At 63.6% G+C, this 25,518-nt stretch overlaps 5 protein-coding genes across 7 annotated transcripts; 3 read left to right on the forward strand and 2 right to left on the reverse strand.

The window, feature by feature from the left end:
* Positions 1 to 3,884: 3,884 nt before the first annotated feature.
* On the forward strand, positions 3,885 to 7,294 carry MLST8 (MTOR associated protein, LST8 homolog). The gene is made up of 9 exons (XM_058680550.1): positions 3,885 to 3,951; positions 4,366 to 4,566; positions 4,707 to 4,758; positions 4,845 to 5,007; positions 5,415 to 5,490; positions 5,578 to 5,730; positions 6,447 to 6,571; positions 6,679 to 6,842; positions 6,936 to 7,294. The coding sequence occupies exons 2-9, from the start codon at positions 4,438 to 4,440 to the stop codon at positions 7,052 to 7,054; spliced, it is 981 nt and encodes a 326-aa protein (XP_058536533.1). The 5' UTR covers positions 3,885 to 3,951; positions 4,366 to 4,437; the 3' UTR covers positions 7,055 to 7,294.
* A 3-nt stretch (positions 7,295 to 7,297) lies between these two features.
* Positions 7,298 to 10,944, reverse strand: BRICD5 (BRICHOS domain containing 5). Its single transcript, XM_036492959.2, has 6 exons — positions 10,930 to 10,944; positions 8,508 to 8,618; positions 8,195 to 8,350; positions 8,019 to 8,120; positions 7,589 to 7,742; positions 7,298 to 7,489 (listed from the first exon to the last, which is right to left on the reverse strand). The coding sequence occupies exons 1-6, from the start codon at positions 10,942 to 10,944 to the stop codon at positions 7,395 to 7,397; spliced, it is 633 nt and encodes a 210-aa protein (XP_036348852.2). The 3' UTR covers positions 7,298 to 7,394.
* A 238-nt stretch (positions 10,945 to 11,182) lies between these two features.
* Positions 11,183 to 12,397, reverse strand: PGP (phosphoglycolate phosphatase). The gene is made up of 2 exons (XM_004586676.2): positions 11,674 to 12,397; positions 11,183 to 11,554 (listed from the first exon to the last, which is right to left on the reverse strand). The coding sequence occupies exons 1-2, from the start codon at positions 12,314 to 12,316 to the stop codon at positions 11,229 to 11,231; spliced, it is 969 nt and encodes a 322-aa protein (XP_004586733.2). The 5' UTR covers positions 12,317 to 12,397; the 3' UTR covers positions 11,183 to 11,228.
* A 2,903-nt stretch (positions 12,398 to 15,300) lies between these two features.
* On the forward strand, positions 15,301 to 22,679 carry E4F1 (E4F transcription factor 1). Of its 3 annotated transcripts, none has more exons than XM_058680816.1 (14): positions 15,301 to 15,515; positions 16,972 to 17,123; positions 17,788 to 17,881; positions 19,448 to 19,641; positions 19,720 to 19,840; positions 19,931 to 20,083; positions 20,161 to 20,321; positions 20,563 to 20,772; positions 20,921 to 21,029; positions 21,112 to 21,329; positions 21,546 to 21,744; positions 21,824 to 21,911; positions 22,032 to 22,094; positions 22,166 to 22,184. In XM_058680816.1, exons 1-14 carry the CDS (start codon positions 15,362 to 15,364, stop codon positions 22,182 to 22,184), a joined length of 1,935 nt encoding a protein of 644 aa, XP_058536799.1. In that variant the 5' UTR covers positions 15,301 to 15,361. The 3 variants fall into 3 exon arrangements, with proteins under 3 accessions (XP_058536799.1, XP_058536797.1, XP_058536798.1); XM_058680814.1 differs by having other exon boundaries at positions 15,305 to 15,515; positions 21,824 to 21,963; positions 22,166 to 22,679; XM_058680815.1 differs by having other exon boundaries at positions 15,305 to 15,515; positions 20,924 to 21,029; positions 21,824 to 21,963; positions 22,166 to 22,679.
* Positions 22,680 to 22,838: 159 nt separating this feature from the next.
* On the forward strand, positions 22,839 to 25,349 carry DNASE1L2 (deoxyribonuclease 1 like 2). Its single transcript, XM_004587025.2, has 7 exons — positions 22,839 to 23,868; positions 23,966 to 24,054; positions 24,145 to 24,228; positions 24,301 to 24,401; positions 24,490 to 24,602; positions 24,717 to 24,968; positions 25,159 to 25,349. Exons 1-7 carry the CDS (start codon positions 23,725 to 23,727, stop codon positions 25,210 to 25,212), a joined length of 837 nt encoding a protein of 278 aa, XP_004587082.2. The 5' UTR covers positions 22,839 to 23,724; the 3' UTR covers positions 25,213 to 25,349.
* Positions 25,350 to 25,518: the final 169 nt, after the last annotated feature.

A 25,518-nucleotide genomic window follows, 5' to 3' on the forward strand; every position in this document is an offset into this window, starting at 1 on the left:
TGTGGCCACAGGGTGAGTGGGACAACAGGGTGAGTGTGACCACAGGGTGAGTGTGGCCACAGGGTGAGTGTGACCACAGGGTGAGTGTGACAACACGGTGAGTGTGACCACAGGGTGAGTGTGACCACACGGTGAGTCTGACCACAGGGTGAGTGTGGCCACAGGGTGAGTGTGGCCACAGGGTGAGTGTGACCACAGGGTGAGTGTGGCTACAGGGTGAGTGTGACCACACAGTGAGTCTGACCACAGGGTGAGTGTGGCCACAGGGTGAGTGTGACCACAGGGTGAGTGTGGCTACAGGGTGAGTGTGACCACAGGGTGAGTGTGGCTACAGGGTGAGTGTGGCCACAGGGTGGATGTGGCTATAGGGTGAGTGTGACCACAGGGTGAGTGTGGCCACAGGGTGTGACCACAGGGTGAGTGTGGCAACACGGTGAGTGTGACCACAGGGTGAGTGTGACCACAGGGCGAGTGTGGCCACAGGGTGAGTGTGACAACACGGTGAGTGTGACCACAGGGTGAGTGTGGCCACAGGGTGAATGTGGCTATAGGGTGAGTGTGACCACAGGGTGAGTGTGGCCACAGGGTGTGACCACAGGGTGAGTGTGGCAACACGGTGAGTGTGACCACAGGGTGAGTGTGACCACAGGGCGAGTGTGGCCACAGGGTGAGTGTGACAACACGGTGAGTGTGACCACAGGGTGAGTGTGGCCACAGGGTGAATGTGGCTATAGGGTGAGTGTGGCCACAGGGTGAGTGGGCCTTCCTGACCTGGGTCTAACACCCACAAGGCCCAGGTACCACACGCCTGAACATCACACAGGTCGTAAACCTGCTAATAAGCTGTTGTGAGAAACCCATCCCAGCCTCCTGCCTCGACTGGCACATCTTCCCTGTGCCCTTCAAGGCCCGGAATTCTTGCAACTGGGCTCCTGAGCTGCCCACCACCCACAGGGGAGCAGCCCTCAGCCACTGCTGCAGTCTCACAATGGGCACCCAAGACAGGCCCGAGAAAAGTCCGGGCTGTTGGGGTAGTGGCCCTGGCCCCAGGGATGGAACTGAGTGTGGTCTGGCAGGGACCCCACGGGCTGTCCCCGGGTGGGTGCCCCTGAAGATGAAGTGTACAAGGAGGTGGAACCGGTGTGACATTGCAGCCGCTTGGCTACTACAGCTGTGAAATACGAGAGGTACCCGAGAGATGTACGTTGGTCTAAGGTGCCCCAGCCTGGGGGCTGAAGGCAGCGCAGCAGGCCAGTGTATGCGCATGTGTCTGTGTGTGGACCCAGCTCCGAAGGACCCGGGCAGTTGGCCAGGGAGTCTGCCTCAGGATGAGCCGGGAGGAGCCGCTGAGTCAGCGGATTGCCTGGGCTCCGCCTGGAGGCGCACTGACCGCGGCCGCAGTGGCTCCTCTGCAGGCTGGGCGTCCTGCCCCTCAGCACTGCTCCTGCACACGTGCGGTCACGACAGCAGGGTGCCCATGTCTTCACCCTTCCTGTCGCTCTTGGGGTGCCGTCTCTGTCCAGTGCTGAGCTGGTGTAAGGCAGAGGCCCACCTTGAACTCCTGTCCCCCACCTCCTGATCAACAGGGGGTGCAGGGAGCCCGTCCACTTGGTCAGCACCCCTGCTCCACCCCCAGCCTCAAGAGGGGTGCCCCTGAGCCCCCACATGCCAAGCTGAGCTTCTCCACAGAACAGGAAACACCCCAGGGCACAGGGCCCCCCAGCACCTGGCGGAGCCTTCCCTCAGGCCAGCTCCTGTCCTGTTGCAGACACCTGCCAAGGCCATCCCCCAGCAGAGCTTCCTCATGGCATGGTGTGTGGCTGGCTTAGGTCCGGGGACCCCACTTTCCTCACCCTCACATGTGGCGATGCAGGTACAACACCTGCCACAGCCATGGTGCTGGCAACTCCATGCCTACAAACGCCCAAAACAAAGGAACACACGTCCATGAACATCCCTGCTGTGTGCCCAGCCATGGTGGGCAAGCCGGGTTGACGGAGGCCAGTCGGCCTGGGACCCTGAAGACGAAGGCAGGGAGCTCCAGGCCCGGGGGTTCAGGCGGCAGCCTGTGTGTGACAGAGCCTCAGCCACTTCTTACAAGGCGATAGGGACTGCTCACATCTCCTGGTTTTTTAGATTCATTTTTTGTATCGCAAAGTCAGATTTACAGAGAAAAGGAGCGACACACACAAAGATTCTTCATCTCCTGGTTTTCTCCCCAAGTGAGTACAATGGCCAGAGCTGCCAACCCGAAGCCAGGAGCCAGGAGCTTCCTCCGAGGCTCCTACACGGGTGCAGGGTCCCAAGGCTTTGAGCCGTCCTTGACTGCCTTCCCAGGCCACAAGCAGGGAGCTGGATGGGAAGTGGAGCTGCTGGGATTAGAACCGGCACCCATATGGGATCCCAATGTGTGCAAGGTGAGGAATTAGCTACTAGGCTACCGCACCAGATCCCCTGTTTTTATTCTTTAAAAACAAATTTTAAAAGTTCTTTTTTTTCGTTAAAGATTGATTTATTTTTATTGCAAAGTCAGATATACAGAGAGGAGGAGAGACAGAGAAGATCTGCCATCTGATGATTCATTCCCCAAGTGACCGCAACAGCCAGTGCAGCACCGATCTGAAGCCATGAGCCAGGAACTTCCTCTGAGGCTCCCACGTGGGTGCAGGGTCCCAAGGCTTTGGGCTGTCTTCAACTGCCTTTCCAGGCCACAAGCAGGGAGCTGGATGGGAAGTGGAGCTGCCAGGACTAGAAATGGTGCCCACATGGAATCCCAGCGCTTTCAAGGTGAGGACTTCAGCTGCCAGGCCACAGCACCGGGCCCTAAAAAGTTCTTTAATTGCTGGGCCCACTGCGATGGTTCAATGGCTAAATCCTTGCCTCGCAAGGTCCAGGATCCCATGTGGGTGCCAGATTGTGTCCCAGGTGCTCTACGTCCCATCCAGCTTCCTGCTTGTGGCCTTGGCAAAGTAATCGACAATGGCCAAAAGTCTTGAGCCCTGGAAGACTCTGCTGGCTCTGGATTGGCTCAATTCTGGCCATTGCAGTCACTTGAGGAGTGAATCAAAGCATGCATCTTTCTATTTTCCTTCTCTCTATAAACCTACCTTTCCAATCAAAATAGTTAAATCTTATAAGAAATTTTTTATTTGCAGAGCGAGTTATACAGAGAGGGAGAGGGAGAGGCAGAGTTTTCCATCCCCAAATGGCTGCAACAGCAGACACTGGGCCGCTCTCAAGCCAGGAGCCAGGAGCTTCTTCGGGTCTTCCCTGCGGGTGCAGGGTCCCACGGCCTGTCCCTAGGAGCCTGTGTCTGGGGACACCTGTGCTCCAGCCCAGCCTACCCCCAAGGCCTCTGCAGATGGGATTCCTTGCTCCCTACACATTTTAACGGAAGAACGGTGGAGGTGTGAGAAGACCGACTGCGGGGGTCGGGTGAGTGCAAGGTGAGGGATGAGAGGGCGGAGGGCCCGGGTCCCCCTGCCCCCTGCCGTGGCTACGGGAGTAGGGGCGGGCAGCGCGCTGGTGGGAGCTCCAGAGAGGAGCGTGTCTGGGGGTCCCTGGACTGAGGAGGCTGCACAGGGGATCTCAGATGCGGCCAATGAGAGCAGAGGCTGCCCAGCTCCAGGTGAATTTCCTAAGTAATGCTTTAGCATATAAGCCTCAAGAAACGCTTGGGATGTTGATACTAAATGAGAACGCACATTCGAGGCTTATATCAGGTGCTGCGTCTCGGGCGGCCGGCAGATGCCGCGGCCTCCGTCCAGCCCTCGGGCCGCTCCTCGCCGCAGGCCGCCGCCCCGGCATTTTGGTCTCGTCTTCCCCCCCGCGCCGCTCCATGGTCTCGCCTGAAGTGCTCATCGATAACTCTACGCTCAGCCTGGGCTCCTATCGACTCGCTCCAGCTCGCCTGGCCGTCCTGGAGCGCGGAGGAGCGCGGAGCCGCGGGAGGTGCGCAGGCCGCCGGCGACGGCTGAGGCGGCTTCTGGGGGGCCCGCCGAGGGCGGCCCGGGGAGCGGGCACCGGGGCGCGGCGGGACGGGCCGGGGGGCGTCGCGCGCGCTCGGCGGGGCTGGGGGTCCTGCCGCGGCACCCGCCCTCCCGCCGGTGCCGGCGCCGGCCTGTGCGCACGCGCGGCCGCGGCGCACCCTCCGCCGTGCGCACGCGCAGCCCGCCGCTGCGGCAGGCGACGCCCTGGGCCTGACTGCCCCCTGCCGGCCCGTGGCGGGATGGCGCCCGCGCCGTGAGCGCGGGGAGCGGGCGGCGGCGCACGCGCCCTGGCGCCCAGAGCTGCGGAACGCGCCGGTGTGGGCACGCCGTCCGCGCGGTGCGTGGAAGCCATCGTCAGGTCGTCGTCTCCTCCCAGATGCGGTGACTCCGGACACCCTTGTCCAGCGCTCGGGCCCTTGAGGCCCCCGGCGTGCACGCAGCCGCACCAATGAACACCAACCCTGGCACAGTGGGCAGCGACCCTGTCATCTTGGCCACCGCCGGCTATGACCATACCGTGCGGTTCTGGCAGGCCCACAGCGGGATCTGCACCCGCACTGTGCAGCACCAAGACTCCGTATCCCCTGCACTGTCCCCCCATCCCGCCCCGGGGCAGGGAGTGCGGTGAGGGGTGGGAACATGGCTCAGCTCTGGCCCGCTGCTGCAGGCACCAGACCCTCTCCCCCCACGGCCGGTCGCCCTCCTTAACAGCCTCAGCAGGTAAACGCCCTGGAGATCACGCCTGACCGCAGCATGATCGCAGCTGCAGGTACTTGCAACCTTTGACTTCTGACCCTGACCTTTGCAAGTTCTGGCCTGAGGGACTCAGGCTTCAGCCCTGCCTCATACCTCTAGGTTACCAACACATCCGCATGTATGACCTCAACTCCAACAACCCCAACCCCGTCATCAGCTACGACGGGGTGAGCAAAAACATCGCGTCGGTGGGCTTCCACGAGGACGGCCGCTGGATGTACACAGGCGGCGAGGACTGCACAGCCAGGATCTGGGACCTCAGGTGTGGGGCGGGAGGGCACCCCAGACCGTGGCTGCGTCCGAGTGGCCATGCTGTGCCGAGGCGCTTTACTGAGGGAAGTTAAGAAGTCTGAACCGGCAGATTGAGTCACTGCCTTGGTCTGCAGGGCCCAGGCACAGAGAGGGAGAGAGCTTCCGACCATTGGTTCTCTCCCCACATGGCCACAGCGGGGCCCCAGAAAGCTTAAGCCCAGAGCTGGGTCTCCCACGTGGCCCCCAGGGGCCAGGCAGTTCCCAGGTGGAAGAGCGGAGCAGCCAGGCCCTGGATGGCATCGCAGGGAGCCAGTCAGCCAGCAGGAGGCCTAGGCGGCCAGTCCAGGGGCTGGGCTTGGGGGAGCTGGGGCAGTACCCACCAGGGTCTGTGTGTACACCCCCAACCCTGCCCCCCAGGTCCCGGAACCTGCAGTGCCAGCGCATCTTCCAGGTGAATGCGCCTATTAACTGTGTGTGCCTGCACCCCAATCAGGTGAGCCGCGCCCACAGAGCAGGGCACCCCAGGGCTCAGGAAGCCAGGGTACTGCCCTGCCTCACCTCCCCCATGCTGGCCCTGCAGGCGGAGCTCATCGTGGGCGACCAGAGCGGGGCGATCCACATCTGGGACCTGAAAACTGACCACAACGAGCAGCTGATCCCTGAGCCGGAGGTCTCCATCACGTCCACCCACATTGACCCGGACGCCAGCTACATGGCTGCGGTCAACAGCACCGTGAGTGCTGTGGGCTCAGCCGCTCACCTCCTTTGCATGGGACAGTTCCCAGGGCCCCCAAATCCTGATAGCTACTTGGCCGCCAGGGCCCAGGGTCTCTTAGTCTGGCTGCTTCTTCCCTGGCAGCTGACCTGTTGGTCACCCTGACCTGTTGGTCACTCTGCCCACCCCCAGCCCGTCCTCTCCTCCCCACTGCAAGTGCCGACGCCACAGAAAAGAGCAGCATGGCCAGGTGGAAGGTTTATTCAGTGTGTTCCGGCGGGGTGGTGCCGGGGCCCTGGGTGGGGGGCTCAGTCCGGGAGGTAATAAAAGCAGACGGACACGTAGATGTGGCTTGGGATTACCTCTCCCTGAGGTGCCCCGACCCTGGCCTGCAGGAAGCCGTGAGTAGGCCGGCCCTGCTGTCCCCTGCAGCCTCCCCTTCCCTCTTGGATGTCCCATAAATCCTGCCCGCCATCCTGTGTGCCCTCCCCCGTACTGGCCTGTGCGGTTCCCCTTCCGTTCTATGCGTTGGCTGGGGACATCCTTGAGGAAGTTGCACATGAGCCTGTGGGCAGGTACGGCCTGCTGCTCTCAGCTGGCCAGGCGTGGCCTTTGGCTAGGCTTCCTGTGGGCACAGCCAGAGGTGCGCAGCTGGGCCCTGGACACAGGCGAACGCTTTGTCGCTGCGGCCTGGCAGAGCCTCAGGGTGACCTGCCCTGGGACTTCGTCTGCAGGGAAACTGCTTCGTCTGGAACCTCACCGGGGGCATCGGGGACGAAGTCACCCAGCTCATCCCCAAGACCAAGATCCCTGCCCACACACGCTACGCCCTGCAGTGCCGCTTCAGCCCAGACTCCACGTGCGTCCCAGCTGCTGGCGTGGGGGCCCGTGGGCGCATGGCCGGGAATGCCTGTGGCAGTGGCTGCTGGGCAGCGTGCTCCACCACAGCCCTCTCTCCCTCCCCAGGCTGCTTGCCACCTGCTCAGCCGACCAGACCTGCAAGATCTGGAGGACGTCGAACTTCTCACTGATGACGGAGCTGAGCATTAAGAGCGGCAACCCTGGGGAGTCGTCCCGTGGCTGGATGTGGGGCTGCGCCTTCTCTGGGGACTCCCAGTACATTGTCACCGGTGAGCCGCCCGCCCCCCCCTGCTGGGCCTCCACCTGGGTGGCCAGTCTGCACCTGGGCCCTGAGCCCCGTCCTGCTGCGTCTGTCCCTGCAGCTTCCTCGGACAACCTGGCCCGGCTCTGGTGTGTGGAGACTGGAGAGATCAAGAGGGAGTATGGTGGCCACCAGAAAGCAGTCGTCTGCCTGGCCTTCAATGACAGTGTGCTGAGCTAGCCTGCGTCCCTGGGGACAGCACCCCGATCGGAGGGAGACCCCAAGGTTCACCTTCGCTTGGTCAGATCGGCAAGCCTCCCTGGGCCTGCGGAGGGGAGGCTGTGGCCAGCCGGGCCCCTGCTAGCCATCCCAGACTCAGGAGCTGCACTGTCAGGGGTGCAGGACGGCTGGGCCCATGGGAGGTGGAACCACTGAGGGGCTCTGAGGCTGGTGCCCACCCCCAGCCCGTCCTCTCCTCCCCACTGCAAGTGCCGACGCCACAGAAAAGAGCAGCATGGCCAGGTGGAAGGTTTATTCAGTGTGTTCCGGCGGGGTGGTGCCGGGGCCCTGGGTGGGGGGCTCAGTCCGGGAGGTAATAAAAGCAGACGGACACGCAGATGTGGCTTGGGAAGCAGATGTCAATGCAGAGATAGATGAGCCGCTGCCTCGGGGGCCCTGCGGGGAAGGGCTTATGAATCCCCGAGGGGGCACCCCCGGCTCTGGAGACCCCACTGCCGCCCCAGACTCCTCTACGGATGGCCCATCCCAACTCACCGTCTGCTCGACGGGCCCAGTAGATGGGGGTCTTAGCACAGAGGTGCTGCACGGATGACCCGACCTGAGCAGGGTCCAGTGCATGGCTCCCAAGTACTGCCAGCAGCTCCTGGGCGTGGGGGGCAGTGGGGCTGGGGCTGCAGGGCTCTTGGGCCTGGGGAGAAGGCTTTGGTAGGCTGGTGAGGGGCTCTCTGCCCAGGCCCTACCCCCAGCCCTTGCTGACCGTCTTGTCCCTGAAACCGGAGCTCCACACCCCACCCCAGGCACCCTGGGGCTCAGTGCGGAGGGCTACACACAATGCCCTTTGTGCAGCCCTGGCTCTGGGTACCTGGGCTCAGTGCGGAGGGCTACACACAACGCCCTTTGTGCAGCCCTAGCCCTGGGTACCTGGGCTCAGTGCGGAGGGCTGCACACAGCGCCCTTTGCTCACCCTGGAGCTGTTGAGCAGTAGCTGCAGGGTCTCCTGGTCTCGGGCCTCCATACGGCGGAGGAAGCAGGCCTGGTGTTCCGAGGGGCGGTAACAGATACAGCCCTGGGGAGGTAGGTGAGTGAGGTAGGGCCTCCCCCACCCAGGCAGGCAGTACAGCCCCCTCCCTGCCCACTCACACTCTGCCCGTCAAATAGCACGGCCCAGCTCCGGTTGCTGTGAGGCGGCGTCACCATTATGGTCGCTGAATTCCGGGCCTCATCGACCAGGGTGGTTTGGTTGGCCTTGGGCAGCCGGTGGCTCGGGAGGGTCAGCCGGAGAACTTGCTGCAGTGTCTGTTGGAAGCCGTAGTTGACCAGCTGGGCCGGGCCCAGGCAGCTCCTACATCCCCTGGCCCTTGGCTGCGGGGTGCCTGAAGTCGCCCGAGTGGGTCCTTCCGGCCAGTACATCTTACAGCTGCCCCGGCCCGCCCTGGTTCCCAAGAGGGCTTACCTCAGGGGTGCGAGCAAAGCCCAGCAGCCCAGCGACAGCACCGGCTGTGGCCAGAGCCAGCAGCAGGAGGCCAGCAGCTCTCCAGCCCCTGTGGTGGGGCTTGGTCTGCACCTGAGGGCACATTGGGGTTGGAGACGAGCAGACAGGCTTGCTCAGGGGACAGTGGGTACTGGGCATCCCCACAGTCCTTGCCTGAGGAGCGGCAGGAGACTCCGGCAGGCCTGCTTCCCTGCTGACAATGCGCCCATTGTCTGCAGCCCCTTGGAGGAGTTGCCAAGCGAGGGTACCCCTCCCCTCATGACCCCTGTGCTTCCTCCCTACTCCGTATCTCATGTCCAGGGCAGAGCCAAGATGGCCTGCGCTGCCCTGCCTGGGTGTTCCCGTCAGCAGGCACCTGGCCAGGGCAGAGGAGCTGCGAGAATGGGAGGGCTGCAGTGCAGGCAGTGCCAGCTGATGGACATGGGCCGCAGCTCAGGCTGGCCAGAGTGTTGTCTTGGTTCCCTCTGGACCCCAAGAGCCAGGATCCAGGCCTGACCTAAGGTGTGGTGGGTAGAAATGCCTGTGACATTTCGGTGTCCCATAAGGACACTGGCTCTTGTCCTGGCTGCTCCACTTCTAATTGCCGGAGTCCAGCTCCAACTGAGTTCGGAACTCGAGAAGGGTGTGTGGATGAGGCGTAGAGAAGAGATGGACCCGTAGGATTCCTTGATCATAATGGACGATGCAGGAAAGCTGTCCACTTTATTTATACAGAAACAGTCAAACTCTGGCTCAGACTTTTTACATCATGGTCAAGTGGGTGTTTCTAAGGATAATTCTGCCATTTGCTTTACCTAAAAACAATAGAAGTTCCTGCTGCAATTCTTATTCTACAACTTAATCTTGTATCACAAAGAATGAATGAAACCCTTAGTACAGGTCCCTGGATTAGCATAAGGTCAATGGGGACAGCCAAGACAGTAGGAATGCTAGAAGGCCCTTTTGCAAGACATTATTGACATTAACCTCCAAGCTCACATTGATAGTAAATAGCCAACTCCACAGCAGCAAACAATGCCTGGATGGATTAGAATTCTTCTGCAGGGTGGTCCGGTGTCCATGCAAAGGGAGGTGGAGCTGCATTCAGGTGGATGCAGACATCCGCGTGCCCTGCCTGCAATGGAACAATACTCTTCACACCCCCGTGTCCCCCACATTCACTGCACGGACCCCAACATCTAATCCAGCGAATGGCCTGGGAAAAGCAATAATAGACGGTACCTAGACCCCTCGCCCAGAAGGGAATCCTGGAGGAAGCTCCTGACCCTGGAGAGTGAACCATAGGGCACTGTTAAAGCCGATATCTGACTAGTTTGGGACTGCACAGGCCACGTGGGGCCTGGAAGGTTAGATGGCCGTGGTGTCCTGCCAGCAGGCTTGCCTGACCCTGCTGCTCACTGTCCTGGCCAGCGTGTCTGCTAGCTTCACCCCGTGGCCTCGGGCCGCTTCGGGTTTCGCCTTGCTTTCCCAGGCTCACGGCAGGCAGCATTCCAGTTCTGGAGCTGGAACCTGCCGTGCCTTCTACTTTTAGCGCCCGTCCCCCCTGGCCTCCGTGATGGGATGGACGAAAAGGCAAGGACTCGGAGGCAGTAGAAGTTGCAGCGTTTAATGTGCATCCAGATCCACAGTGCGGGGCCCCTGCAGGCCGGGGACGGGCACACGGGGCTCCCAGCCACCCCCCGCTGGTGGCTGCCACGTGCTCCTGGTGTGGGTGTTGGCGCCCTGGGCCTGCTCAGTGTCCAGATGTACCTTGAGCCGACCTTGCAGGAACTGCCTGTCACCTGCACAGTGCCCCACACCATAGTACAGCCCGGGAGGTATGCAGGCTGGCACTCCCTTTATTGCTTCCCTCAGACGTGACGGATAAGCAGAGGGTTGCTGCTGGTACAGGGCTGGCGCTGGGCAGGAGCCAGCCCAACTGAACAGCTTCCTAGGCTCTGCCCTGAGCAGTGGCTGCGGTCCTGCTATAAAGGTCAGCTTCGGGCATCAGCACCTCGTTGGACAGGCACTCCTGCCCATCCCTGAAGAAGCCACCGACCAGGGCCCACACGGACGGCCTTGGGGGCTTCTGCGCCCCAACCCAGGCCCCAGGAGGACTGCCCGAGGTTGGACTTGCTGTCCCTGACCAGCACGTGCCTTCAGCCATGGGGATTTCCCCACAGGACAGAGCACAGCTACTCCTGTGCTTCACACCCGCTTCCACCACAGGACAAAGTCACCCAAAGAGCCCATGCTCGGCAGAGGACTGGCCTCCCTTCCAGGGGCCATGCGCTCCACAGGACAGAGGAACACATCACAGCAGGTGGGGCAGGGACAGGGGCAGCCCTGCAGGGATGCAGTGACCACACTGGCTGTCCCCTTCCGGTCCATAGGCCGGACGCACTGATGGGGTCCGCATCGGGACGGTGCTCAGCCCCAGCCCCTGCTGCAGGTTTCTGTAAAAGAGACACGACCCCTAGACCTGCCGGCCTCAGTGCCCTCGGCAGGCCCCAGGGTCACCAGAGTCCTGAACTCAATGAGCTAGCCCAGGACCCAGCCCCAGGGTGCCCACTGCGCCTGGAGCTGCTTGCTGCGGACATGTGGTGGGCCACAAGCTCACCTGCGGGGCCGAGCCCCCAGCTAGGAATTGGGGGAACTGGTTTTCAACTCTCTTTTATTCTGTGGGTGAAAGACCCCCGACCTTTAACCCCGGAGGGCGGGCAGGAGGTCGGCGATGCTGTCCACGTAGAAGTCCGGAACCATCTTCTTCTTGGACACGCAGTCACTTTCCCGATTGCGCCGCACGTCCCCGAGTGTGGACACGCCCGTGAGGGTGAGGATGGTCTTGAGGCCGCAGGTGGCGCCCAGCAGGATGTCGGTGTCCAGGCGGTCACCCACCATGACGGTGCGCGCGGGGTCGATGCCGTACTCCTGGGACACGCAGTCGAAGATGAAGCGGCTGGGCTTGCCTATGATGTCAGCCTGGCGCTGGGCCGCCATCTCCACGGCTCGGACGAGGCAGCCGGTACCTGTGCGGCGGACAGGGGAGGGAGGGAGGGGGGACGGACACGAGCACGCCCGCGGTCAGAGCCGGGTGGGGTGGGGGCCGCCGCCCGCCCCCGGCCTCCCGCCCCCGGGGCGCACGGACCCGCGATGAAGAGGCCGTTCTCCAGGGGCAGCCGGTTGTCCATGTTGGTGCCCACGAGCAGGCAGCCGGGCTGCTGCAGGTAGCGCAGGGCCGTGGTGAGCTTCATGTAGCTGAAGTGCGGGTCGAAGCCCACCACCACGGCGCCCACGCCGGGCTCCAGCGGCGCCGCCAGCCAGTCGCCGGGGCCGTCTCCCCGCAGCGGCTCGGGCCCCACGCCCACGCTGGCGACGCCCACGGCCTCGAGCTCGGCGGCCAGGGCCGGGCTGCCCAGCACGTAGGCTTTCGGGGCCGGCGTGCCCGCCAGGCGCTGGCGCAGGTAGAGCGCGGTGCAGTAGGCCGTGCCGAAGACCTCGGGGCCGGCGTCGGGCCCCGCGGGGCCGCCGAAGCCCAGGCGCCGCAGCTTCTCGGCGTAGGCCTGGCGGGTCTTGCTGCTGTTGTTGGTGATGAAGCCGAGGCGCTTGCCGTGGGCCCGAAGCGCCTGCAGGGCCTCGGGCGCGCCGGGCACGGCCGTCTCGCCGCGCCACAGGACGCCGTCGCAGTCGAACAGCAGCGTGTCCACGTCGGCCAGCAGCGCCCGGGCCCGCTCGGCGCTCAGCCGCACGCAGCGGCCGTCGGCGTCGCCGGCCTCCGCCGCTTCCGCCATGCTCGCCCGCCCGCAGCCACCGGCCTCAGCCGCCCGCGCCGTCACCGGCCGCTCCTCGCAGCCGCCCGCCGCGGCGCCCGCCCCGCCCCCGGCGCGCTCATTGGCCCGCCGCCTCGCGGGCGCCGCTCATTGGCTCCCGCCTGCGCCAATCCGCCCGGGCCTCCCGCGGGAGCCCGCAGAGCCGTCCGCCAATCGCCACGGCCAGGCGGGGGAAACTGGCGGCCATTGGCTGGCGGGCTCGGGTCCCCACCGGTGATTGGCTGACGGGACGCCCACCGGCACTGGCAGCCGAGGGCCGGCTGAGGACGCGCCGCGGGCCTGCGCTGGGCGACAGGCGCCTGCTGATTGGCAGCCGCGGGACGGCGCGGGCCATTGGAGGCGTGGTCAGCCGGCCGCGGATTGGCTGCGGCTCGGTGGGGCGGGCGGGACCAGTCACGTCCGCAGGGCTGCGGCGGGTGTCCCCCACGAGGCACACGTCCTGGGCACGTCCCGGCTGCTCCCCGGAGCCCCCCGTCCTGTCGCCCGCCCCTCGGCCTTGGCTCGTCAGAAGCAGGCGTCACGGGGTCGGAGGAACCGACCTGCGGCCCGCCAGCCGTCACTGGTCACCTTTGTCGGTCACAGGGACTGGCGCGGGCCGAGGCGTCCTACAGAGTGCACCGAGTGGGGGGTCCACAGGAGCACAACCCACCCGGAACGACAGTCCCTGGGCACCACCCGCTGTAGGATTTGCGTCCCAGGGCCATGTCTTTGGTGTCTCATACCGTGTGGTGTGGTTCAGTCCAGAACTGCACGGAGGTGTCCCCGGTGCCCAGTTCCCAATCCAGCTCGCTGCCAATGCACCCCGGAAGGCCCCAGAAGACCGCCCAAGGCCTCGGGGAAGACCACGGGACCACTGCAGCCGTACGCCAGGGGTCTCCTGTGGGGAGGTGCAGGTCGGAGGCACAGCAGCTGGGATGCTGGGGTCACAAGTGGCAGCTTTCCCTGCCCCTCAGGTTGGAGTTTAACCCCCTAATCCGGCTATGGTGTTTACGGGTCGGGCTTTTAGTAGCTGATTAGGGTAGGAAGACTTGTGCGGCACTAGAGGGGCTAGAGCACACACACACATGGACTCCCTGCCTGAGCTGCAGGAAGGCTGTCACCAGCTGTGCCCCTGTTGTGCCCAGAGGTACTAAGGCATAAAGGTGTTTTATTCAGGTTAGCCTTGGTCTCCCAGGCACCTCCCCCAGCAGGGCTGGGCGGAGGTGGGGCAGCCGCAGCCGAGGCTGCCGCAGGATCAGCAGGGAGGGGAAACCAGAAGGAGTGAGGGAGCCCCGGTTGAACAGCCCAGCGTTCTTATATATTTCAGGCTATTAATTATACAGTCATGGTTTAGCAGGCTTCTATTGGTGGGTTTGAAGCAAGCAACTTTCAAAAAGTACAAATCGATGAGCTATAGGGCGGTGGATCTTATCAAACACCAGGTACCTCCTTCCTGAGGAGTGGTCTGCCTACGTGACCTGCCGGGTGTCACGTAGACTATCAGGCCTGGAGTTCACACAGCCCCCAGCCAAGCCATTAAGGCAGGAATCACAAAAGTAAAAAAAAACACCTAGGTTCTTCACCCCTTGACCCTGGGCCAGGACCCTAAACCCAGATAAATCTCTTAATAAGCTGTTCTGTATTATCTGCCCAGGGCAGCAACCTCTGCCCGTCACACTGGCATCCCACATGGGCAGTGATACCTGTGCCAGCTGCTCCACTTCCCATCTGGCTCCCTGCTTAGGGCTTGAGAAAGCAGTGCAGGACGGCTCCAGTGACTAGCCCCTGCACCACATGGGAGACCTGGAGAAGCTCCTGGCTTCAGCCTGGGTGCTGTGGCCCTTGGGGAGCGGATGAGTGTATGCAAAGATCCTTTTCTGTAGCTCTGACTTTCGAAAAACATCTTAAACTGATACATCCTAGCTTCTGGCAGATTCCCTGTCTCCCTTCTCAGGGTGGGGCCAGCCTTCCTGGCCCTGGCGCCTCATCTGTGGGCAAGCAGCTGGCTGGGAGAGGAAAGTCGGTGCGTTCCCACAGCTGGTCTCCAGGACAGTCCCCTGGCAAGTGGCCCATCAGCCTCCCTTGTTTCATCTTTAAAACGGGAATGATGGGTATTGCAAGCTAGTCCCATCAAGGGCTTTATTCCAAACAACTAATTAAATGTGAGCTTAAAAAAAAAAAAAAAGGAGGGCCTAGCAGCTAAAGTCCTTGCCTTGCACACGCTGGGATCCCATACGAGCGCTGGTTCATGCTTTCGATTGGCTCAGCTCCAGGCGTTGTGGTCATTTCGGGAATAAATCATGGGACAGAAGATCTTTCTGTCTTTCCTCCTCTCTGTAGATCTGACTTTCCAATTAAAAAAAAAATGGTAAAAGAAAGAGCGAGCACAGCAATGCTAGGGCTGCCAGGTTCACAGCGTCTGGAAACCAACCAGATGTGGGACTCATCCACACGGTGGGACGTGACTCCGACTCACAGACGAACCAGGCCAACCTGCCGGGCCAAAGGCAGAACCGGCAAAGCCACACAGCGCAGGTGCGTGGCTGCAGGGGCGCTGAATGAGTGTACTACAAGGGTGAACTCTGCGGGAATCTAACTCAGTCTAAAAATATGCAAAAGGATGAAAGTATTCCTCCAAGGCCGCCCGCACTTGGCTCGGGGCGATCACGCAGGGACGGCAGCGTGGCGAGCGCCGCAGCTCCGAAGCGGCCCTTTGAGCTCAGAGAGGAATCACGCCGGGCCGGTAACCTATTTCGCTCCGGCTCCCAAGCGGGTGGCAGCCCCGGCGGGTGCAAAACCAGCCCCGGGTTCTTCCGATCTGGACACGCCTCGAAGCGCCAGCCCACGCCCACGGGGCGGTCCTTCTGCTGGACCCGCCCACCCGCTCTTACGCCCCACGTGGCCCCGCCCCCGCTGTCCGTCAACCCCACCCCGCCCGCCTCCCGTTCCTGCACGCCGACCTCGGAGCGGCCCGTTGTTATGACGACACGGTCGTAAATCCGCCATCTTCCTGCGGCGCGTTGCGACATGGAGGGCGCGATGGCAGTGCGGGTGACGGCCGCTCATACGGCAGCAGCCCGGGCCGAAGCCGGGAGGGAAGTGGGCGAGGGCGGGGTCGCGGCGGCGGAGGCCTTGGCCCCCGGCGGCTTCCTGGGCCTCCCGGCGCCCTTCAGTGAGGAAGGTAACGGCGCCGGACGGGGCAGGGTGCGGCCGGGGTGGGGGCCGCTCAGCCTGGGCCGGCGGAGGCCTGGATGGCCGGAGCTGAGCTGCGGACTCTGCGGACGCGGCGGACGCTCGCGGACCCCGGGCCCCGCACGGCCTCCGATCGCCGCGCGCTCGCAGGTGCGCCCGGGCGGACGCCGCTGCCCTGAGCCCCGTCCCGCTGCACCTGACAGCCCACGCGGGGCCGGGGGCGGAGCCGGGGCCGGGCCTGTCCCTTGCCGGCGCGGATGGGGCAGGTGACCCCAGCCATCTGAGCCCCTGAGCTGGGAGCACTTGGTCCTCGCCTCCCGCACGCCGGGATCCAGCCCCTGTCACTCCTGGGGTCTTAGATGGCAGGTGCATGTGCAGCCTCGGTGCAGGGACACTCCGAGGGTCCATTTAGGGGTACTCACGGCTGTGGGGGACACAACTTTGGGCTGTGCTGTCCGAGTTTTTCCTAGAAGACTGTGGCTGGCAGGACCAGTGGAAGGGATCTGTCCCCACGGGGTTCCGGGTGGTGCAGGGTTGTCTTCTGACTCCTGGCAGCATGAAGAGGGCAGTACCCCAGGGGCGGTGCCTGCCTCAGGGTGTGTCCCTGCACTAGTGGGGGGGGTCTCCTTCAGTGGCGACACCTTGGAGCCAACTCCCTGAGTAGCCTGCCAGAGCCCCCAGGCGCTCAGCTTGCGACCAGCCAGCCTGAGCAGGCTGCAGGTGGGAGTGGCAGCGATCTGGCCCTTTGAGGGCTTGTGAATCCGGCAAACGTGCCAAGCAGCAGACCTGGGTCTGACTTGGCCTGAGGAGTGAGAGAACCTGTAGATTTGGGGCAGCACGAGGGCCAGCCCCCACTTTGCGCAAACAGCCAGTGTCAGAACTGGGCTCAGATTCCTCCTCTCATGGCTGACCCGCTTGAACCTGAAGGACATTATCCAGCATGGGCTCAATCCTTGCCTTCCCTAGGGTGCTGGCAGGAGCTGAGGGACAGCACAGCACAGGGACAGGACTGGGGGCAGGGGGTGATGGGAAGGCTCTCTCTTGGCATTGACACACAAGCTGGGTCCTGTTGTCTGGCATGTGCCCCGGGACAGCCCCCATGACAGGAGGCAGTGACTCCACTGGTCCCCAGGGGCACATTGAGGCCTCCTAGTCCTCTGTTGTCCCCAAACCAATGTGGGCTCAGCTCTGGCTCCTGCCCCTCTGGCTATCTTTCCCCTATTGGCTAAAATCAAGCTTTGGGTGAGGTGGCCTTAGCAGACCTTGGCACCTGGAGTGTGTGTGACAGGTCTTCCCCTCAAGCCCTCCTAGTGGGTGCTGGGCTCCCCAGCTGAACCTGCAGGGCAGAGGGAGGGAGAACGCCGTTTCTCCTGGCGTCCTCGGGTGGGTTGGGTCTTGGGCTGCAGGGAAACTGGACAGGCCCTGCTGATGCCACCTCATTGCAGATGAAGATGACGTGCACAGATGTGGTCGCTGTCAGGCCGAGTTCACGGCCTTGGAGGACTTTGTCCAGCACAAGATCCAGAAGGTCTGCCAGCGGGCACCCCAAGAAGCCCTGCCTGCTGGCCCTGCTGCTGCGGCCCTGCTGGGCCAAGAGGTAAACCTCTTCCCCGGACCAGGAGCTGCGGGCCAGGACAGGCCTCCGGCCACGGTGAGGAGAGTCTGGTGAGGTGGCCTGACATTCTCCGCAGCCTCTGGCTGACCCCGGCACAGTTGGGGCCTCTCCTTTCTTGCAGTCTCAGGGTCCTTCCCCTTTGGCTCAAGGACATTCTGGTAGCACTTGTCTCCTAAGTGATCTTCTGGGTTCCAAAGTGTGGCCCTATGGCTCCTGTTGCCTTGTCAACGGAGCGGCCCATTTGGCTGGGCTCCTAATGTGCTTGTTGCTGTCCACACAGCCTGAGGGCTGGGCAGGCAGCAAGGGGATCTAGGAAGGCACTGGCCTCAGGCCACTAGCAGAGGGCCCTGTCAACACTTACCTGACCTGGGCCTCCCGCAGGAAGGCCTCAACCCCTCATCTTGGGCCCCTTTCCTGGGTGCTGTCCAGGCCTTTGCTCTCATAGGCAGTGGACCTCAGGCCAGAGCCACTGTGCCCGTGCTCATGGCTCTGTCTCCTGCCCTGGTGGCCAGGGGAGTTGCATTGGAGTGTCTGGGCAGGCAACTTCAGCGGTCCTGCGGGCACAGCCCTGGGCCTGTACTCCCTTGAGGGCCAGCCTCTCCCCTGGGTGCTCCAGAGCCCATGGCTTGTCTCTCCATGTCGCTAGGTGGTGCCGGCAGCGGCAGGCCCTGAGGAGCCCATCACCGTGGCCCACATCGTGGTAGAGGCAGCAGACATCAGACATGCTCCCAATCTTGTGGGTAAGCCAGTAGCGTCAGGCCTGGGGCTACTTCACATCCTGCCAGGATCTTTGTGGTTCCTTCTGGCAGCAGCCACCTGGGCCAGCCTCAGCAGCTGGCTGTGGAGGGTCGCTGTGGGCAGACAGGTGTTTGCCACTGCAGCTGCTGGCACGACTGGCTGCCCAATGTGCCCTTCACCTCCCTGGGGCACCTCTCCCTCTGGTGTGGGAGGGACGCCTGCTGGCTGGTCGTCATGGCCCTTTATGAGCGTGTGCTGCCGCTGGGCCTTTTGAAGCCCACTCTCAGTAGCAGGGCCGGTGTGACGTGCACTAGGTTGGGTCAAGCTCTCGTTGACTTGGGACAGATAAACACACACAGGCAGGGGGTGTGGAAAGGGCAGCCTGGGGTGTGGGCAGGGGAGGACCGGTGGAACGGGACCTACGTGTGTAGCCATCACACTGGGAAGGCTGGCCGGGGCCTTATGGGGCAGGAAGTTGGGAAGGGAATGCCGTCCTGGGCGTGGCTGCTGGGAAGGGGCCAAGGCAGGTGGGTGGGTGGGCAGCTGGACAGGAAGTAGGTTTGGGCAACAGGGAGGACTGGGCCTTGGGAAAGCCTGGGGAGTGATTTCCGGAAGAGGGGGTGGAGGAGGCGGTGGAGGCCAGCCTGGGGCTTAGGAAGGGGGTTGTGCACTGGCTCTGGGTCCTTGCCCTGTGTCCCTGAAGTAGATGCCCTGTTACCACCCAGGGACAGGAATAATTCCTGTGGAGGTGGGGCTGCGCCCAACCCTGGTGGGATTGAGTCCTCTGGGTGCTGGCAGGATCTGTAGGTGCTAGAGCAGCAGACTGCTGGCCCTGTGGGTCACCCTGCCCTGTGGGTGGGTGCCCAACCCTCCCTGGGCCTTAGGGTTCTTCTTGGGTACCCTGTCTTTTGCCTTGTGGTCTTTGGCGATAGCCTGAGTGCCCTGAGTCTGCCCGGGCCTTCTGGCAGGCTCGGCAGGCTCTGGCCGCCGCTCCTGCTGGCCTGGTGCACACCCAGGGCGGCAGGAGGCGGGCTGAGCCTGTGCCTGCCTTGGGGCAGGCCTGTGCCACCTGCAGGCCTCCCCACCTCGACTCTGTAGACAAGCCTGTGTATCCTGTCTGGGCCGCGTCCCCTTATCTCTGCGCCTCCTCAGGAGCCTCACCCTCAGAGGTCCGCGTCCTCTGGGAAGGCGACTCTGGCGTGGACACTGGCTGGGCACGCGTGAGCTGCTGAGTCACAGCTGCCTTCCTGCCGCGTGAGGAGTACGGCTGTCAACACGGTGCCAGCTCAGCTCCACAGCCGCTTCCCTCTTGTCATTGTTAAGGGCACAAAGTGTGACTGGGCCTGCCTGCTCCCTTGGCATATGGGTTGGGGTGTCTGCTCCAGCTGGGTCCCCCGCAGCACTCCTCCTGCTCACGGAGTCGGGGTGTGTCTGTGGGCTGTGGAGAGGCTGCACCCATTCCCCCCACCCCTCGCCCCATGGCTGCTGAGTGCCTGGGGTCCAGGCATCCAGGCAGCCCCCAAGCTCCCTGGGCTCTTGGCGCGTCCTGACCTGATGCCTCTTCTCAGGTGCTGAGCACATCAAGGAGGTCATTGTGGCCGCTGCGGCTGAGCCGGGGGACACCGAGGTGGCAGAGGCCCCAGGGAGTCTGGGCCGTCAGGAGCTTGGGCTCGCTGGAGAGGGTGAGCAGGCCCCGGTGAGGCTGCTGGTGGACAAGGATGGCCGCTACGTGTGCATGCTCTGCCACAAGACCTTCAAGACGGTGAGCCCTGGGCCGTGGACCAGCTGGGCCTGTTCCCTCCCGGCAGGTGCCCTGAGCCTCGCTGCCTCTCCCCTGCAGGGCAGCATCCTCAAGGCCCACATGGTCACCCACAGTAGCCGCAAGGACCATGAGTGCAAACTCTGTGGCGCCTCTTTCCGGACCAAGGGCTCGCTCATCCGGCACCACCGCCGGCACACGGGTGAGGCGCTCTGGCTGGCCTCTGGCCGCCCAAGGAGGCAGAGGTGTCTGTGCCTGGCTTCTGCTCAGGCTGACTGCACTCTCTCCGCAGATGAGCGTCCCTATAAGTGTGCTAAGTGTGGGAAGAGCTTCCGGGAATCGGGTGCGCTGACCCGGCACCTCAAGTCCCTCACCCCATGCACAGAGAAGATCCGCTTCAGCATGGGCAAGGACACGGTGGTCAGCAGTGAGGACACGCCTGCGGGTCAGCACAGGGGCCCCAGGGCATGGCGCACACTGGAGCAGAGGGTCTTGCATCACTCACGGGGTTATGTTTTGCAGGGTCCAGCGTGGGCACAGGTGCATCCTCAGCGGGGACGGGGGAGCCCATGGAGACGTCACCTGTGATTCATCTGGTGACGGACGCCAAGGGCACTGTCATCCATGAAGTGCACGTGCAGATGCAGGAGCTGCCCCTGGGCGTGAAGGCCTTGGCCCCAGAGGTGGGGCCTTCTGGGAAGCCCTGCAGGGCCAGGCCAGGTCTTGCTTTGGGCAGGAGGCCTGCTAGGAACAGTACAGACCTGGCCATCAATGTGGTCGTGGTGGTTGTGGTGGGGAGAAAATCCTTCCAGCCAGTGAGCAAGGAAGGGGAGGGAGCAGGTGGGGCAGGCAGGGCCTGGCACGGGTTCACCCTATGGGCGGGGGTTGGGCAGCATGTCAGCCTGCGCCCCGTCTCCCCTGTAGCCTTCGGCCCCTGAGGAACTTCCCTGTTCGGGCGAGGGCAGCCGTGAGAACCTGCTGCACCAGGCCATGCAGAATTCAGGCATTGTCCTCGAGCGGGGTGCTGGGGAGGAGGGGCCCCTTGACCCAGCCCCTGCTGCCCGGTCCAGTCCCCAGCCCCTAGGAGACGGCCCCCCGGGACTGCCGCTGCTGCAAGTGGAGCAGGTGCAGACAGTAGGTGCCTGGGCTGCCTGTGTGCTCGTGGGGCGAGGGTGGGGCCTGGGCCACCAGTCACTGCATCCATGGATCTACATGCTTGCTGGGATGGGGCTCAGGACCCATGGCCTGCATTGGGTCCTGCAGGCCTGCCTGTGGTTCCCAGCAGGTGGCCAGTGAGGCCTCAGCTGTGCCCAAGACGCACCCGTGCCCTCAGTGCAGTGAAAGCTTCCCGACAGCAGCCACCCTGGAGGCTCACAAGAGGGGCCATGCAGGTAGGTGGTTAGGCGCATAGGTGGCCAGGGAATGTGGGGGGTCTGGGGTGAGATATGCGACCTGATGTCCCTGTGGCCCCAGGGCCGAGGCCATTCCCCTGCATGCAGTGCGGCAAGGCCTTCCCCAAGGCGTACCTGCTCAAGAAGCACCAGGAGGTGCATGTGCGTGAGCGCCGCTTCCGCTGCGGGGACTGCGGGAAGCTGTACAAGACCATTGCCCACGTGAGGGGCCACCGACGCGTCCACTCGGATGAGCGGCCCTACCCTTGTCCTGAGTGTGGCAAGCGCTACAAGACCAAGGTGGGCCCCTGGTCCCAGGGCCCTGGTGCTGGACCCCCATGCTCAGGCGCCCAGCCTCCTTGGGCTCCTCCTTGTCCCCGGCCTGTTGTCCCAGCCCCTCACTGAGCCTGGGGTGGGTGGGCGCAGCTGCAGTCTGTCCTGGCTGAGCCTGGGGTGGACGGGCGCAGCTGCAATTTGTCCTGGCTGAGCCAGCAGCCACTGACTGGGTCCCCACAGAATGCCCAGCAGGTACACTTCCGGACACACCTGGAGGACAAGCCGCACGTGTGCCAGTTCTGTAGCCGAGGCTTCCGGGAAAAGGGCTCTCTGGTGCGGCATGTTCGGCATCACACGGGGGAGAAGCCCTTCAAGTGCTACAAGTGTGGCCGCGGCTTTGCCGAGCATGGCACGCTCAACCGACACCTGCGCACCAAAGGTCCGGGTGCCATGCAGTGGTGGGAAGGGGAAGGAGTAGGGCCAGGCGCGTCCAAGCCCTGACCGAGCTGCCTACACAGGGGGCTGCCTGCTGGAAGTAGAGGAGCTGCTGGTGTCCCAGGAGAGTCCCGCCGCGGCCACTGTCCTGGCTGAGGACCCCCACACTGTGCTGGTGGAGTTCTCCTCCGTGGTGGCCGACACCCAGGAGTACATCATTGAGGTAGGTGTGGGGTCAGGGGTTTGGGCTGGGGTCTGGGGCAGCCAAGGTTGAACTCTGACCCTGCACAGGCCACAGAAGATGACGCAGAGACCAGCGAGGCTGCAGAGATCATTGAGGGTGCCCAGACGGAGGTGAGGGGCCGGGCGAGGGACGAGGGGTGGTGAGCTCCCTGGGCAGCCCCTTGCTGACCTGCTGCCCGCAGGTGGACAGCCACATCATGAAGGTGGTGCACCAGATCGTGCACCAGGCCAGTGCTGGGCACCAGATCGTCCTGCAGAACCTGAGTGTGGGCCCGGAGGCGGGGCTGGGCCCGGAGGCGGCCGCCGCCGACACCATCACCATCGCCACCCCTGAGAGCCTGACGGAGCAGGTGGCCATGACACTGGCCTCGGCCATCAGCGAGGGCACTGTGCTTGCGGCCCGCACGGGCGCCACTGGCTCCGAACAGGCCACCGTGACCATGGTGTCATCAGAGGACATCGAGATCCTGGAGCATGGTGGCGAGTTGGTTATTGCCTCACCAGAGGGCCAACTGGAGGTGCAGACGGTTATCGTCTAGTGTGGGGACCCGGTGGGGGAAACGGGCTGAGCCCTTCCACACCTGCTAGACCCGGGGAAGAGAAAACAGCCTGAATTCAGGCACCCAGAGGCAGCAGAGGAGTGTAAATAGTTTCTTTTTTTTTTTTTTTTTCTTTACAATAAAATATGGAAGCCTGTGGCTTGTGATGTTCCTCGGTGGGCGCCTCACGGGCTGGCGCCACTGTTCCCATAGATCCCGGGAGTGCCTGCCCGCCTGGGCCACCCTGCTCAGGGGCTGGCGCCACTGCTCCCATAGATCCCGGGAGTGCCTGCCCGCCTGGGCCACCCTGCTCAGGGGCTGGCGCCACTGCTCCCATAGATCCCGGGAGTGCCTGCCTGCCTGGGCCACCCTGCTCAGGGGTTTCCGCCAGCCCAGGCGGCGCCTCGGTGGCGTGTGGGCGTTGCTGGCACGCTGACAGGCAACCTCTGGCTGCCCTGCCCTGCCACAGCTGTGACCCCAGGCTTCCAGGCCTGCTGGAGTGGGTGGAAGGAGGTGCTCCGTCCCAGCCTCTAACCCTGGGGCCGCCACAGGTGGGGGCTGTGGTGAGGAGATTGCAGTCTCTGCCAGGCCAGGAAGGGGCCTGGTCCTTGCTGACCTGTGTTCTGGCAGGTAGACGGTGGGCAGGGCTCCCAGCCTGTCTTTGGAAAGCCAGTAGGGTACTTCCATGAGGTTCTGAGATGGGGCATTCGAACTGGCCAGGATGGACCTGCCTCTTACCCTTGGGGCTTCTCCATGGGGATGGGGGACAGGAGTTAGCGCCATCTGGATGGAGGAGGCGGGTCGAGGCCAGCCTAGCTCCGCCCTGTGCCAGGGCCAAGGCCTCATATACCAGCCGGGCTCTGATGTCAGAACTGCTCACCCCAGTCGGGTCAGCGTAGTCCTGCTGTGTGACCACAACAGGCTCCCAGCCCTGAAGGCTGAGACCCTAGAGGGACCAGAAGCCCCGAGGCTTGGCACCACCTCATCAGCAAACCAGGTGAGTTGGGTAGGGTCAGGCCAGGGGACCTTCTGTTAGCAGTCAGGGAAGGCCAGGGGACTGAGAGCTGGACCACGCTCCCAGAGAGTGTGGGGGAGAATTCACAACCCAGACAGGGTGGGCGCCTGCTTTTGCTGGCGGCTCTGACCCCAGGTGCCAGCTCCCTGGCTGCCTCCCTCCCACTCCTAGTCCACTTGTCTGGGCTATGGGCAGGGCCATGACCCTGCGGGCCCTGCTCTGGGCACTGGGGGCTGTCCAAGCCACAGCTCTGCGCATCGGGGCCTTCAACATCCAGAGTTTCGGGGACAGCAAAGTGACTGACCCGGCCTGCGGCAGCGTCATTGCACAGGTGAGGCAGGGCGGGGTTTCTGGATGCAGCTGGGCTCCCAGGGCGGGTGCCACGATTGGTTGCGCTTAACCCCCGCACCTGCCGCCTCCTCCTGCAGATCCTGGCTGGGTACGATGTGGTGTTGGTGCAGGAGGTACGAGACCCGGACTTGAGTGCCGTGTCTGTGCTCATGGAGCAGATTAGCAGGTGTGGCGGGCAGGGCCCCATGGGGGACCCCCATCCTAGTTCCCAGGCATCTCCTGGGGCCTTGACAGGGCCTGCCCTGGGTTTCCACAGCGTGTCCAAGCATGAGTATGACTTCGTGAGCAGCAAGCCCCTGGGTCGGGACCAGTACAAGGAGATGTACCTGTTTGTCTACAGGTGAGGGGCGGGTCCCAGAGAGGGGGCGTGGCCTGGCTCAGCGCCAGGCTGCCCACCCTCCTCTACTCCCAGGAAGGGCGCAGTGTCTGTAGTGGACACGTACCAGTACCCAGACCCAGAGGATGCCTTCAGCCGGGAACCCTTTGTGGTCAAGTTCTCTGCACCCCGCTCTGGTGAGGCCTCCCGCCTTCCGACCTGGGCCAAGCAGCTGACACCCTGGGCCCCACCCCAGCCCCCGCTGACAACCCCCACTCCCCACAGCTGCCCGGGAGTTGGTACTGATCCCACTGCACGCTGCACCACACCAGGCCGTGGCCGAGATCGACGCGCTGTACGACGTGTATCTAGATGTGATTGACAAGTGGGGCACTGACGTAAGCGGGGGTGGGGTGGGGCAGGGAGTTGGGGAAGTGGCTCTGCACACACCTGGGTGGGTTAGGGAGCCAAGCCGTGAAGCAGCACGGGCTCAGAGTGACTGGTGCCTGCAGGACATGCTGTTCCTGGGCGACTTCAACGCTGACTGCAGCTACGTGCGGGCACAGGACTGGGCCTCCATCCGGCTGCGCAGCAGTGAGGTCTTCAAGTGGCTCATCCCAGACAGCGCTGACACCACCGTGGGCAACTCAGACTGCGCCTACGACCGCATTGTGGTGTGTGGTGCGCGCCTGCGCAGGAGCATCAAGCCCCAGTCAGCCGCTGTGCACGACTTCCAGGAGGAGTTCGGCCTGGACCAGACTCAGGTATTCCCCATGCCTCCAGGGGTGCGGGTTGGAAGGGGACCCCCTGGCCTCTCCTCTGTGGCCTCTGTTCACAGCCCAGGGAGCTGTCCTCGAGTGTGGCCCCCAGTCCTTGTGGGTGGAGCCGGGGGTGGGGAGTGGGCACGGGGCTGCTGGCCACGATCCCTGAGGCTCCATGCTGCCCTCCTTCCAGGCTCTGGCCGTCAGTGACCACTTTCCTGTGGAGGTGACCCTCAAGTTCCACTGAGAGCTCTAGGCCGGGCCAGGGCATGCCCCCTGCAGACTCTGGCCACGGGGGCAAGGGCAGTTGTGTGTGGAAGGCTACGGGACCGTGAGGATCTCTGGGCTCCTCATTCACGGGCACCTGCCTCCCAAGGTTGCTGGGAACGGCCCTGAGAAGAGCACTCAGGGCCAGGGCCAGTGCCAGGCAGGCCCCCTGGGCCTCTTGGGGCAGGCACAAGCCGAGGTGCAGCCCAGCGTGTGGGTGTGCCCAACCCCTTTGCCCACCTCCTTCCTGGGGCAGGGGTCGGTGGCCATGTCCAGACCATGCTAG

The sequence above is a fragment of the Ochotona princeps genome, chromosome 24, assembly GCF_030435755.1.
Source record: "Ochotona princeps isolate mOchPri1 chromosome 24, mOchPri1.hap1, whole genome shotgun sequence".
NCBI lineage: Eukaryota > Metazoa > Chordata > Mammalia > Lagomorpha > Ochotonidae > Ochotona > Ochotona princeps.

Coding starts and splice junctions, on each gene's coding strand:
- MLST8 (XM_058680550.1), top strand. CDS start 4,438: ATGAACACCAACCCTGGCACAGTGGGCAGCGACCCTGTCATCTTGGCC. Junction 4,567..4,706: donor CTGTGCAGCACCAAGACTCC/GTATCCCCTGCA, acceptor TAACAGCCTCAG/CAGGTAAACGCCCTGGAGAT. Junction 6,572..6,678: donor CGCTTCAGCCCAGACTCCAC/GTGCGTCCCAGC, acceptor CTCCCTCCCCAG/GCTGCTTGCCACCTGCTCAG.
- BRICD5 (XM_036492959.2), bottom strand. Junction 8,121..8,194: donor TGCTATTTGACGGGCAGAGT/GTGAGTGGGCAG, acceptor CTACCTCCCCAG/GGCTGTATCTGTTACCGCCC. Junction 7,490..7,588: donor CTGGGCCCGTCGAGCAGACG/GTGAGTTGGGAT, acceptor CCTTCCCCGCAG/GGCCCCCGAGGCAGCGGCTC.
- PGP (XM_004586676.2), bottom strand. CDS start 12,316: ATGGCGGAAGCGGCGGAGGCCGGCGACGCCGACGGCCGCTGCGTGCGG. Junction 11,555..11,673: donor GAACGGCCTCTTCATCGCGG/GTCCGTGCGCCC, acceptor TCCGCCGCACAG/GTACCGGCTGCCTCGTCCGA.
- E4F1 (XM_058680814.1), top strand. CDS start 15,362: ATGGAGGGCGCGATGGCAGTGCGGGTGACGGCCGCTCATACGGCAGCA. Junction 17,882..19,447: donor ACATGCTCCCAATCTTGTGG/GTAAGCCAGTAG, acceptor GCCTCTTCTCAG/GTGCTGAGCACATCAAGGAG. Junction 20,773..20,920: donor AAGTGGAGCAGGTGCAGACA/GTAGGTGCCTGG, acceptor TGTGGTTCCCAG/CAGGTGGCCAGTGAGGCCTC.
- DNASE1L2 (XM_004587025.2), top strand. CDS start 23,725: ATGGGCAGGGCCATGACCCTGCGGGCCCTGCTCTGGGCACTGGGGGCT. Junction 24,229..24,300: donor ATGTACCTGTTTGTCTACAG/GTGAGGGGCGGG, acceptor CTCTACTCCCAG/GAAGGGCGCAGTGTCTGTAG. Junction 24,603..24,716: donor TTGACAAGTGGGGCACTGAC/GTAAGCGGGGGT, acceptor TGGTGCCTGCAG/GACATGCTGTTCCTGGGCGA.